Raw genomic sequence first — 13202 nt, 5'->3', positions numbered from 1 at the left:
CTATATATTTAATTATTTTCTTCTGTAACAAGGTAACTTTCTTTACCCTGCTAAATCTATGATGGGAAAAATGTGATAACAGCCATTCTAATAAATACAAGAAAAAAATAGTAATACCCTGAAAAAACAGACATGAATCTCATGTAAGGGTATCACAGGACACAAGGTAGGTACTGAAGTTCACAGGAGCCTTTTGTTTTCTGTATCTCCATACATATCACTTCTATAACGTTTAAACTTTCTTTTTTCGCTCTTCCTGTTGAGTTTTATGGTGAAAGGGCATTTTCAGGATTGCAAAGGCTCAATTGTTAACCTGAGCACTTTGCCAGCACAGCCTGAAGATAACGGCTCATAAAAACAGGGCAAGGTTGTACCCATTAGCCCATCTTGTGTGAACACAAGTAATTACTTCTCATGAAGCGAAATCCGAAGTCTCTTAAAATAAACCCCCATACTCTGTACTATCACACTTAAAGGAGCAGAGGTGGGGGTAACATGAGAGGTTTTTTTTTTTAAGTCATCTGTTAATACTGATTTCCTATGAGAGTAAAACTCACACATTCAATTAGCAAGGAAACCCGTCAACCCCAGGTGGACTCACAGCACCTCTTGTCTTTTTAAGAGTACTTCTCCTTCTTCTCTAGTGCAAGCTTTTTCACCAGAAGATTCTGTCAGCTCGGTTGAGACTTTCCAGGCTGTCACCTGTCCCACCTCCTCATTTTAATTCTTTGACTGGCAGAGAACAAGCAGCTGATCCAGACCCCTAGGCCACAGCATAGATAGAAGACCCCTTTGTAAGGACACGTGAGTCTCCAGATTCTCTTGGATAAACTTTTAAATGATCGTGTTTTAAAAGCCCGGTACCTTGGTATTGTCGGTTTGTAATGTTTTCTAACAGCCTGAATGTATAATTTTCTCATAACTCTATGAAATGTAACTGGCATTCCCTACACAACTGGAATATGATTAGATCGGAATCCCACACCAGAAGCCAGGGTTTGGATGCTCGTTCTGGATCCTACTAAAGCGAGTCACTCAACCTGAGCTACTTGATCTCTTTACCTAACATCGCCACGTCTGATGACGGCTTAACCCGATACCTTTTCTTTGGTTTCCTCCTGAAGATGGTTATCAGGAAGCTAAGCCAAGGTGGAGATTGTACCAATCACCAAGGACGTTATCTGACCTGACCCATACAACTTGTTTAAAGTTGTGTATAATTTCTGGGTCTACAGACATATCAGTTGGCACAGAGCCTGGGTTTGAAGCCCAGTACCCATCTTCAAAAACGTTAGGTGTCATCGTTCACACTTCTGATCCCAGCACTGGAGTGATGAATACACAGGCAGAAGTCTGGTGCTTAGTGGCTAGTCAGGCTAGTCTATCTGATGAGGTCCAGGCCAGTGAGAGACTCTGTCTCAAAAAAAACGTAATGGTAACTAAGTTTTCCTATGGACTCCACATGCACACACATGTATGTGCAGTTGTGTATGTGTACATGCACACACACACATACACACACAACCTGTATATAATTTATAAGAAGTATAATTTTTCTAAAATAACATTCCACATAAGACATGTGTTATTCTTTTGAGTGCAGATGTCTTCACGAGCACAGCATGACTGATTTTTCAGTCACTAAGTCACTACCCACAAGGCACTTGACCAAGTCAGGAATGTCTGCATTTAATCCTCAGAACTGTGCTGTGAAGTAGATGGCATTATCACTATCTTAAAGCTTAGTAAAGAGACACTCACGACAGATGACATCAGCTGCAAAGTGGCTGACAATACCTGAGCCTCAGGTCTGCCTGGCTGTTCTGCCTAAACTACTCATCTCTCCACTTCAGTAACGGGTCAGAATCTGTGAATTCTAAAATTTAAATGCAGCTTAAGATGCCACTTAAAACAATACAGCATCTCAGGGTAAGAACTTTAAAGACCAATCAAGATAACACAGAGAAACCCTGTCTCAAAAATTTAACAAACAAAAAACATAAAAGAAGAACTTTAAATGCACATAATTTACTAAGACATCGGCTGTTCTTAACAAAGTAACCTATTTGTTAATTAAAATAGAATTATCACATCTTTAAAATCCACGTAACTTGTCTTTTAAGATATGTTAAAATTAGTGGTTAATGTGACTTAAGCTTAATTTCTCCAGTTAACTAGTTTGATGAAAAACTGTACTAAAATAGCAATGTCATAATATCCCAGTAACCCAAAGTAATACTCTATGTGTGCCTGCTTGTGTGTAAATGCACCTGTGTGTCTACTTTTGGCATATGAATGTGTGTGAGTGTGTGAATGTATATGTGTGTGCATGCATATGCATATTTTTGTGTATGGCTGTGTGTGTGTGTGTAAAAGTTCATGTGTATGAGCTTGTGTGGCGGCCAGAGGGCAGCCTTGTGTGTTACTCCATTGAGCTCTGCCTTACTAGTTGTTGAGCTGGAGTCTCTCATTGGCCTGGAGTTCAGTAAGCAGGCTGGATGAAACGGTCAGTGAGCACTGGGGATCTGCCCACCTCTGCTCTGAGATTACCACACACAGCTAAAAAAAAAAAAAAAAAAAAAAAAAAAAAAAAAAAAAAAAAAGTTGGATTCTGGAGATCAAACTTAGGCCTTTATGTTTGCATGGTATGTTGCTGGACTTAGCTATGTCCCCAGTCTCCATAGCTTTTATGTACTAAAAAGGAAGTAGGGGTGCTGGGATGTTGGCACTGAAACAGAAAAACAAGGAAGCATCGCAATTAGTTGCTGGAGAGTAGAGTAAAAGTTAGAGCACACGCACTGTAGCATTAATTGAACATAATTAAGCAGCACTTCCTGCTACAGCCAGGTTTGCAGATGGACTTGAGAGCTAACCTGCACTAAGGCCCTTAGGAGGGTTCCTTAATATTTGGTTCTGGAGTGTCTCAGATTGACTTCAGCATCATGGCCACAAAGACCTTCTCAGGGACCCTGTAGCCCTCTCAGTTTGCTCCTCTGAAGGGAGGTAACATTTTCTAGCATAATTTGGAGTTTACCTTTGCTACATGATGTGTCGTGATGTAAACCATGGCTAAAATATCAAAGTAGGTCCGTAGACAATCAACATTGCTTACTTTTCTGCTACATTCATAGCTGTTATAATTGGTAAATACTGTTTGACCACATTGTCAAGATTCTACATGACTCACTGATTCTACTCATTACCATATGACACTGAAACCTCAGTACACAAACAGGCCTCTTTACAAAGTGCAATAGAAGTCAGGACTGAGAAAATAACCAGATGGTACACAAGGGACAATTTTTGGCTTCTCTACACCCATGGCCCTAAACTAGCTGAAACCGGAGCTTGACAGTAAACATTTCCTGATGTGTGTGCGTGCGTGCGTGCGTGCGTGCGTGCGTGCGTGTGTGTGTGTGTGTGTGTGTACGTGCATGCATGTGCGTTTGACTGAACCAAAAGATAAGCTAGAAGGACACAGAGAAGCAGGAAGAGTGACAGTGTTGAGGGCCAGACCTTATTTTGTCCACAGCCGGAACTAATTTTTGTCCTGTGTGAACATGCGAGAAAAGTGGACTGGAGATGCCTGCCTAAGCTTTTAGTCACCAATGAAGCAGAAATTAGATTATGCTCCATGTTATGCGCTATGAGATTCTGAACTCCTATATGAAGAACTGGTATGCATCCATCAATCTAAAATACTTAAGTTTTTTTTTTTTTTTTTTTTTTTTTACCAAGCTCTTTCCCAGGGACATCCTCATGGCTTCTTAGGGCCATTCAAGAAGAAATCATCTAAACCTTGTAGGTTGTACCGAATAAGTGTCATGCTTCTCCTCTCAGTTTATTGAGCAGCTCACCTTCCTGGTTCCTTAGTTAATTAGACATTAAGCCAAAGATTTATGGTCATCACGCTGTGGATGTGTGTAACCACAGCTATGCTGACTCGAATCAGGGAAAGAAGAATGTAAAAGAAAGCGATGGAGGGCAACACCACCAGGGAGAGGACCGTCGTCTGCCAAAAGCCTGGCCCTGGCTCAGCCTTGCTCTGTCACATCCTAGTCAGCAGAGTACAAAGTAGATGCAAGAATGAAGATAAGAATGGGTGGATTTCACATTTAAAATTTCTGTTATCCAAATGGACTCATTTGGGAGGGGCGGGAGAGAGGGAGTTATTTAAACATTGCTAGTTTTCTTCTTCATGAGATACTTCGTCAGTGCTGATAAAAAAATAACGGACTCAGTCCTATCTCTCTTGAGTTCTTGAATAGACTGAAGGGACTGCTTGTCCCTTCCCAAACTGGCAGGAAGCATAGTTTTTATAAAACTATTCTTTCTTTGTATTGCTATTTACTTGTCTACAACAAAATAAGTGACTGAAGAGCGGTGGGAGGAGCTAAGCCCCTGGCTATGGGATGGGAAAACTCTTGCATATGCATAACTTGCACACCTTATCACCCACCTCACAGCACCAGACCTGAAGCATGCTTAGAAATGGGAGGGCAGGAAAATAGCTAAGTTCACTTTGCGCATAGCAGACCACAGGCCATACTCTACCTCCGCCAACCACCACAGCAGTGGGCTCACAGGCGCTGATACAGTGTAGGAGGGAATTGGAGCGAAGGTTGGAGTTGAGGAAGGCCACCACACAGCCCAGTTTAGCCAGGCCAAACCACACATGAACGAAGTCCGGCTCGTTGCTCATCAATAAAGCCACAATGTCCCCCTTCTTCAGCGAGGAGTTGTTCAGCAAGGCATGGGCTATTTTGTTGCTCCTCTTGTCCACATCCCCGTAGGTGTAGATGCCTCCCTCATAAATGATGAAGGCTTTCTGCGGCTGCTTCCTGGCGTGGCACAGGAACTTATCCAGCACGGTGACTAGCTCCCCTCTCATTTTGTATAACTCCATCTTAATTCCATAGCGCACCACCTTCAGCAAGAACCACAAATCGTCCCAGAAGTACGGGAACAGAAGTTTCTGCACAAAGTGCAGGAAGAGCGCTCCAGCCCCCAAACTCGTGAACCACGACAGAAGCATGGGCGCCCAAGCCACCAGCTGACCCGCTGGGTCCCACCAGTGTCTCTTTTCTTTTCCAGCAGTTTCACCTCTTTTACCTTGGAGGACCCTGCCCTGAAAGCTCAGCCTGGCACCTGTAGTTCTGGCTCAGGCTTTCTTTGTGTAGCCTGTTTTCACCCAGGTGGCTGGTGATAAAGAAGCCTCGGTAGACTGGGCTAGGCAGCTGTGGGACAGAGCCCTGAATCTTCTTTAAAAACAAACAAACAAAAACAAAAACAAAAAAACCGAGCGCTTGCACTCACACAGCAGGAAAGGAGCCCAGCACAGCTCAGCGTGCCCACCCTCCACCTCTGCCCAGTTTCAGGAGACTCTGGGCTTCAAGCTGAGAACGTCTTTGGCACCTCTTGCTCCCTCGGAGAACTCGGCAATGCTCCCGTCCTTTGCCTATCAGGCTCTGGAGGTTGTATCTGAGCTGGGATGGTCAGGAAAGCCTGTGGTGGTTTCCTGCTGGCTCCCGCCTGTGCTTACGCTGGGGCTCAGCCACGCCCCGCAGCCCGCCCCCTTCTCTCCACCACCCCCCTCCTCCCCGGCTGTGCACCACCTACTCCTGGTCACCCTTGCCCCGCCCAACTCTGTCTCTGGGCCACCAAGTGTGCTGGGAAGAACTGCTGAACACAGAGGCCAGGGATCTTCCTCCAAATGTCCTTGGAGCTGCGAGAGTCGCCCGCCTGCCTACCCTCGGGCCTCCCCCATCCCTGAGCCTGCTTTAGCAGCAACTGCTAGGACTCTGGCAGGTGTCACACTGTGCAAATGATCCTCCCCTTCCTCTTGGGAGTCTAGTAGCCAGCTCAAACCTCAAGGCAGGGACATCCTACAGATGTCCAGAAAGGTGGAGACTGAAAAGCTTGGGTGGGGTCTCAGGACTGTACTACTGGAGGAGCCTCTGGAGAGGCTGGTGAGGTGAAAGAATGCTTCCCCTGGGGGTATGGATTAGATTAGATTAGATTAGATTAGGATTAGATTAGATTAGTATTAGATTTAGCAAGCTATTGCTGGGAGTAAAGGTGGAGGCGCAAAAAACTAACAAACCAATAAATAAATAAATAAATAAAAATTTAAAAGGTAAAGCAAAATCTGCACAGAGAAAGGGAGGAGAGTGTACATTTATGAATTAGATAGGTCCCAGAAGGACCATTTTCTGAGAAAATGAGGAATGTTTGAAGCAAATCAGGAAAGCTCACATTTTATTCTTTTACAAAAGGCAATTTTTTTAAATGTGTGGTTAAGTTAGTGTTGGCAGGTCCATTGTGACGCTATCCTTAGAGTGCCAATTTCTAAAAATATTGGCTTAATATATTGTCATTAAATCATTTTTCTAATATATAAAATGCTGCCTATCCTGCATTTTTGGATATGGAACTTATAGGGATGCAGTGGGTATCAGGAATAGGAGAGACATGAGAGCCAGTGGGAGCTGCAGCAATCAGAAGTAAAAAAAAAAAAAAAAAAAGTTAGGTTTTTTTTCCCAGTTAAGCCATTTAAGGAATTGTCAAAGTTCAGAGGATTTCATGGGTGTATTTGGAGTGGGGAAGAAGCAGCTATATTGAAATAATACAGATTTTTTAAAAAGACGTATTTTTTTATTATTATATATACAGTGCTCTGCCTGCATCTACCCCTGCAGGCCTTAAGAGAGTATTAGATGGTTGTGAGCCACCATGTGGTTGCTGGCAATTGAACTCAGGACCTCTAGAAGAACAGTCAGTGCTCTTAACCTCTGAGCCATCTCTCCAGCCCCAGAATACAAATTTTTTTTTTTTAATGTAAGAAGAACACTCTACTAAAAATAAAACACAGAGGAGCATTTACATGGATTATTTTTGCATATTTACATACACAAAATTTATGGGTGTGTAGGTGTGTTCATGCATGCACACTTGCAAGTCAATGTGCATACTGGTGTATATACACTTGGTATGGAGGCCTGAGATTGCTATCTGGTGCCTTCATCTATCTCTCCATAGTATTGTTTATGATGATGCTGAAGACCATGATGGTGATGATGAGGATAATAATGATGTGATGATGGTGATGATGATGATGATGAAACAAGGTCTCTCATTGAATGTATTGGAATGGGCAAGATTGGCTGGCCAGTAAGCCTGGGGGCGGGTGGGCACAGGGAGCTCTGGTCTCTGGTTCTCTGACAGTGGTACTGCAAGCTCATGACACCTGGCCTGGCACTCTGCATGAATGCTGGGGATCCAACTTCTGCCCTTATGCTAGTTGGACAGGCGCTTGGCTAATCCCCCTCACTTTTACTCATAGACTGCTTGCTAGAAGACACCATCAGGCCAATTCTTTGCTTTTAAATGTATATACAATGCTCATTGTATGTTTAAATAATTATCAGCACCTCATTATGTCTGACTTTCCTTCCATCCATCTGCTGGCTTCTAGCTAACTTCAGAATCTTTAAGAAAAGATAGAGAGAAAGGAAGGAAGGAAGGAAGGAAGGAGAGAAGGAGGGAAGGAGGGAAGAGAAAGAGACAGAGAAAGGGAAAGAAATGGAACATCAAACAAAACAAAACAACAAAAAAAACCTTGATAAAGCCAAATACAGGCTGTAGTTGCCCTGGTTAATTTGACGTCACAGAAAAGATCCCTGATGTCACAGACTCTTAGATCCTCCCAGGTAGATGAAAAGACTGTTTTCTAATGTGATGTATGAGCTCTTGTCTTTCCGATTCAGAAATATCTTTTCAGGTAAGAAGGAAAGACTGTAACAGCAAGCCTGAAGAGAGTGTGTGGAATGGCACCGTTTGCCTTCCTGGTTCAGTGATTCAGTCACGCCCTGAAAAAAATCACTTTCAAGCCACAAAACTTATACAGAGCAACTAATGTCTCAGGTGGTCAGCTCACTGATGAGTGAATCTGCTCTCCTTCTTATGAACTTCTTACACCATTTCAATGGATGGAACTTAATTGTTAGCAATGGCCAATATAAGTAAGAATAGAGACTATTCAGGACTGTTGATGTGGGTGTGGGGCAGTCTGTTAGAGTCTAACGTATTAAGATCGTTTTTGTCTTTGTTTTTTGAGACAGGGTTTCTCTGTGTAGCTTTGGTTGTCCTGGACTGGCTTTGTATACCAGGCTAGCCTCGAACTCACAGAGATCTGCCTGCTTCTGCCTCCCTGAATGCTTGGATTACAGGCATGCACCACCAAGCCTGGCTACATATTAGATCTTTAAGATGCCATTATTAAATCTTATACAGGTCTTATTTGAATCCTCCCCATGGAGGATGGACTCTGAACATCTTGAAGCATTTAAGAGGCATGTGCTTTCCTGTTTAAGCATGTGAATTGGCTATCTTGTCCCAAAGTTTTGTAGCCACTTTCAGTATTGCCAAAGATAGCTATCAAAGACGGATATAACTTAAGCCACAATGCCAAGTTATTGTACAACATCTGGCAGACAGCAATAACTACACAAAAATAGATGGTTTAAGTAAAAGAAAGAGAAACAAGAGTACAGAAATCCTGAGACTTCTTTTGACCACAGACAGTGCAATACTGCCCAGGTTTCCTTTGGGGCATACATTAATACTATGCTTTTTATAAGGGTATTTGAAAGTAAAAATCAGTGTGATTAAATACAAGTCAGCGCAGGAAGAGAAAGGTCTTTGCAGTCTACACACACTCTACTCAACCCCTTCCTCACTTCTGACTTGGCATTCCTCTCTAACCTACCAGCCCCTCTGCACTCTCATTTTTGCTGAGGATGAACTGTTGCAAGTGATTAATGTCATCCTGAACAAACAGCATTATAGGATGGACACTAACTCACTTCCTCAGGACTACACCACTACAACCTCCATTTCCCCCTGGGCTTTCTAGTGCAGTTCTGCAGCAGCCAGCATTAGGATTGTGGGAGGTTGGGATGAAATACAATAGGCTGAGAATGACTTCATGGGACCCACGCTTGGCCAAAAGCATCACAATGGATGCTCTCAGTGAATCAAGAGGCTGGCTACTTAATACTGCCACAGCTCAGGAAAGGGGAGAAACATGCCGCGTATAGCAAGGGTCTTTATGCTTCTGAAAATGAAGGTTGCACGTTTTTAGCTTCCCCTACAAGATGGATCTCGGTTGATCATTCATGGAGAAGGAAACTTTAAGGGCTGTGGAGCCAAAGCACTGCTCTACTTCATCTCTAGTGATGGCTCACAGACCAATTTTCATAGCTAAGTTTCAGACATGGCCTCGTTTCCTGGAGGCCTCCTATAGTTGAGTATAACAGTACTATGGTAGGCCCATTACTGAGGAAGGCAGAGGGAAAAGGCTATTTGTGCTGGCTAATTGGTCTCACCCAAAAGACAAGTCACATGTCTCCTATCTTCACAGCAGGAAGCAGTTTGCCACTTAGAGCAAGGTGCTCAATGGAGAAGCTTGGTTCCTACCCTTCCACAGAAGCAAAGAGACACAGGTACTGTCTCCTATCATGATGGTGTTTCAAGGGAGAGAAGAACAGAGTGAAAATGCTGATTGCAGAGCTCACCCACTGTATAATTCCACTCACAAGCAGTAGCCCTTTAATAACTACCTTTAGAACATGATAGCAAGTTGGGGATTGGTGGAAGGCTTACTTTTCTAGTAACTCAATGTTTATTTGCATTAATGAATAATTATGCCTAAAGTATTTTCCACCACAATGCCTCATGTAACAAGCATTAAAGACAAGGAGTGCTGTGAGTGTTGGAAGCTATTATCATTGCTACATGTCTTAGATACATCAAACACATCTTAAAATATAAAAAAGGTTTAGAGTAACAACTAAGCCATCCCATAATAATAGTTCTGGGATCAACTCTCAACCCAATTAAATATTTAATTATCATTTTACCACTAACTGAAAATATAACTAGAAATTTATGTGAGGCAAAGTCCTAACAAAATACTTTGTACATATTTACTGTATTCTTGCTATTTATGAGATTCAGATGCTGCTTGTTATGAAAAGTTTCTCCTCTTAACTATTGGTAAAATTGACTTTCTGGAAAAGATATTTATGTAATATTTTATTACTGACTGAGAATTCTCGGAAGCTTCATTTTGAGTTTATAAGCCACCCATGTCTATGTAGGTCATTTGAACATTACTGAAGTAAACCAAAGAACCTCCCTGGTAACTTCTACAAAGCAACAACAATGCTCTGAATGTTGCAGGCGATTGTTCCCAGAGCCCCTGTTTTTAAATATCTCATAAGGGCTATTGGTTCAGTTTCTAATGTATGGAAAAATCAGAGACTTCTGAAATCTAATGTGCACATTCTGTCTTAATCCACTCTGCAGATTCGCAGCTGTAAAACTTTTTGGCTTTTCTTTTTCTTTTCTGATTAGTTAACAAGGATTTTTCTGTGTATGTTTAGGTAGCGTGTGGCTGGTTTGATTCTGCCAACTTACCTTGAGTGGCTTCCCGTTCACAGAGTCTAGGCTTCAGCTCTCGTCCTCATGAACATCAGAAACGGGGAGTAGATGAGAAAAGCCACACCAGTTAATGCCTCTTGGTTGCAATGTGACCCTTTTATGTTTTTACTACTTCAGAAATTTTAATTATGCCTAGTGGTAGAAATAATAAGACATTGGTCTATTAATGACTCATATGATGCTCCAGTTGTTTCACTGACCATTTTTGTATGCCACTAAGCTCAGGGACAATTTATTATGAATCAATAAATAATATGTTAGCTCAATACTTACAACTTTAAAAAATACATTTCCTAAGTACTAATGATGCAGTAGAATTTTTTTTTACTTTTTTAAAAATTGAAAATATATTTATATTTATATTTATATTTATATTTATATTTATATTTCCCCTCCCCATCCCTCCTAGATCCTCTCTATATACCCACCCACCCAAATCCATGCCTCTTTTTTCTCTCTCTCATTAGAAAACAAACAGGCACATAAAAAATAAAATAAAATAAGAAAATCAAGCAAACTAGAATAGGGCAAAACAATCAGGAAAAAAATAATAGCCAAAGAGAAAGGACAAAAAACATGGGCTGGAGAGATGGCTCAGAGGTTAAGAGCGCTGACTGTTCTTCCACAGGTCATGAGTTCAATTCCCAGCAACCACATGGTGGCACACAACCATCTATTAACGTGATCTGATGCCCTTCTCTGGCCTGCAGATGTACATGCACGCAGAGCACTGTATATATAATAATAATAAATAAATCTTTAAAAAAAAACATACAGTGCAGAGACACACATGTACGCATACATAAATCTCATTAAAACACAGAATCGAAAATCACAAAATATAAGCAGATCCGTATGTTTTTGTTTTTTTTAAAGCCCAGACAAAGCATTAGGAGACAAAAGCCTAGAACAACACTGCCAAGCTTGTTTTGTCTGCCATCTATTGCCGAGCTGTCCTTAAGTGTGGTTTTTATACCCAGTGAGAATTTACTGATGAAAACTACTTTTTCCTTTGCAAAAAGTTGCCTATGAGAGAAAGAGAGAGAGAGAGAGAGGGAGAGAGGGGGGGGGGGAGGGTAGGGAGGGGACTTAGTTGAGAGTTTCTGGGTTAGGGATAGGGATTTGTGTCTATTGCCCCTCTGGACCTCTGGATGCTAGGACCACAGTCTCTGTTTCATAGGTGCCTCAGCGGTGTTGTGCCTAGAAGGCCTTGTTGCCCTGATGTCTTCCATCCCCATTGGCTCTTAGAATCTTTCTGTCTCCTCTTTGCAGAGTCCTCTGAGGCCTGAGGAAAGGGACGTGATGGAGACATCTTCTAAGATCTTTTTCTCTGCATATTGTTCAGTTTTGGGGTCTCTGCTTTGTTTCCATCTGCTGCAGGAGGAAGTTTCTCTGGTGATAACTGAGGAGAACACTGAATTTGAGTAAGCAGAATGTCGTTAGGAGCCATTTATTACTAGATCCCTTTAGCAGAACACTGGTAAATGGTTTTCCGTAGGTCCACTCTGCTGTCTAGTCTCTCCTTCACCACCCCAACATGGGTTCCATCTTATGTAGTGGGCATTAAATTCAATCAGATTTTGGTTGGTTACTCCCCTGCCAATAAGTGTCTCTCCCACTTCATGTTCAATTTGAAACAAATTAATAATCCACTGAGAAAAAAAATTAGTGATTTCACAAGTATATGGATATGAGGCCATCCTCTTGGTCATGGGCACCAACCAGCTGCCATACCCCAAATAAAAGTGACTCTCCTGTCCTTGGCACTCATCAACTGCCAGGAGCTCTCATGCTAGGGGTGGGGCCTCAGGAGCCCCTTCCCAATCCATGCTGGACTACTGAGTTTCTCAATAGCCATGTTGTATCCAGAAGACTGTTTCTTGTAGCTCTTCCCCCTACCATCCAGCTCTCACATTATTTCAGGAGGGGGAAGGTTGATATAGATGATCCTTTATGGTTGAACACCCAGACTCATTTAATTTCAGCACATTGGCCAGTCATCAAATCTTTGCATTAGCTACTACAAATTGTGAAAAATAGCTTCTCTGATCAAGGTTAAAAGCAGCACAAATCTAAGTTTGGAAACATTTAGAATGCAGTTTGATAACATGACTATTTAGCTAAACATCACCAGTAGGTTCTCCGTAGGGCCTGCAACCTCCCCAGACATGGCTATTTGATCAGGTTTACAGTACGAGGCATAACAATTTCTCCTGTGGAGCAGGCCTCAGGTCCAGTCAGAACATAATTGGTTGCCTTTCCAACCATCATGCCACCATTGCAGTGGGCACATCTTGTCTAGCAGATACTGTTGTAGCATGCAAGGGCCAACACTAAGACAGATCACTGATGTCTTTTCTCCTCCATAACACTTTCCAGCATAATGAAAGCTAGCCCGAAGGCAGAGGGTTTCTCATTGATTTCAAGATCGAGTGTCTTATGTCATGAATCTTCTTGAGTGATTGGTATCTTCAGCAATAGGGTTGTACTATCTAGTTATGATGGACAACAAGAAACAATATCAATGTCCTATACTGTCTGGGGAACCTCTTGGATCTCTAATAACTCATATAGAGATATCCTATCCATGGCACTGAGATTTTCATTAATGAATCTTTTTATTTTCTGGGAGGAATATAGTCATCCCCTTTCCATTGCTCTTAAATGGAATTGCAAAAAGTGAGTTTTCACGTGGATTT

At 42.1% G+C, this 13202-nt stretch overlaps 1 protein-coding gene across 1 annotated transcript in view; it reads right to left on the bottom strand.

Annotated features, from left to right (window-relative positions):
• The window catches only part of Slc27a6 (solute carrier family 27 member 6), a 41943-nt gene extending 36660 nt beyond the window's left edge, over positions 1-5283 (bottom strand). Inside the window, exon 1 of the mRNA XM_051163274.1 lies at positions 4555-5283. Coding sequence (XP_051019231.1) covers positions 4555-5035 — 481 coding nt within the window. The 5' untranslated portion in view covers positions 5036-5283. The remainder of the gene's footprint in view (positions 1-4554) is intronic.
• Positions 5284-13202: the final 7919 nt, after the last annotated feature.

This window comes from Acomys russatus, chromosome 20, assembly GCF_903995435.1.
Source record: "Acomys russatus chromosome 20, mAcoRus1.1, whole genome shotgun sequence".
Classification (NCBI taxonomy): Eukaryota; Metazoa; Chordata; class Mammalia; order Rodentia; family Muridae; genus Acomys; species Acomys russatus.
This window is presented reverse-complemented; position numbering and strand designations above follow the sequence as displayed.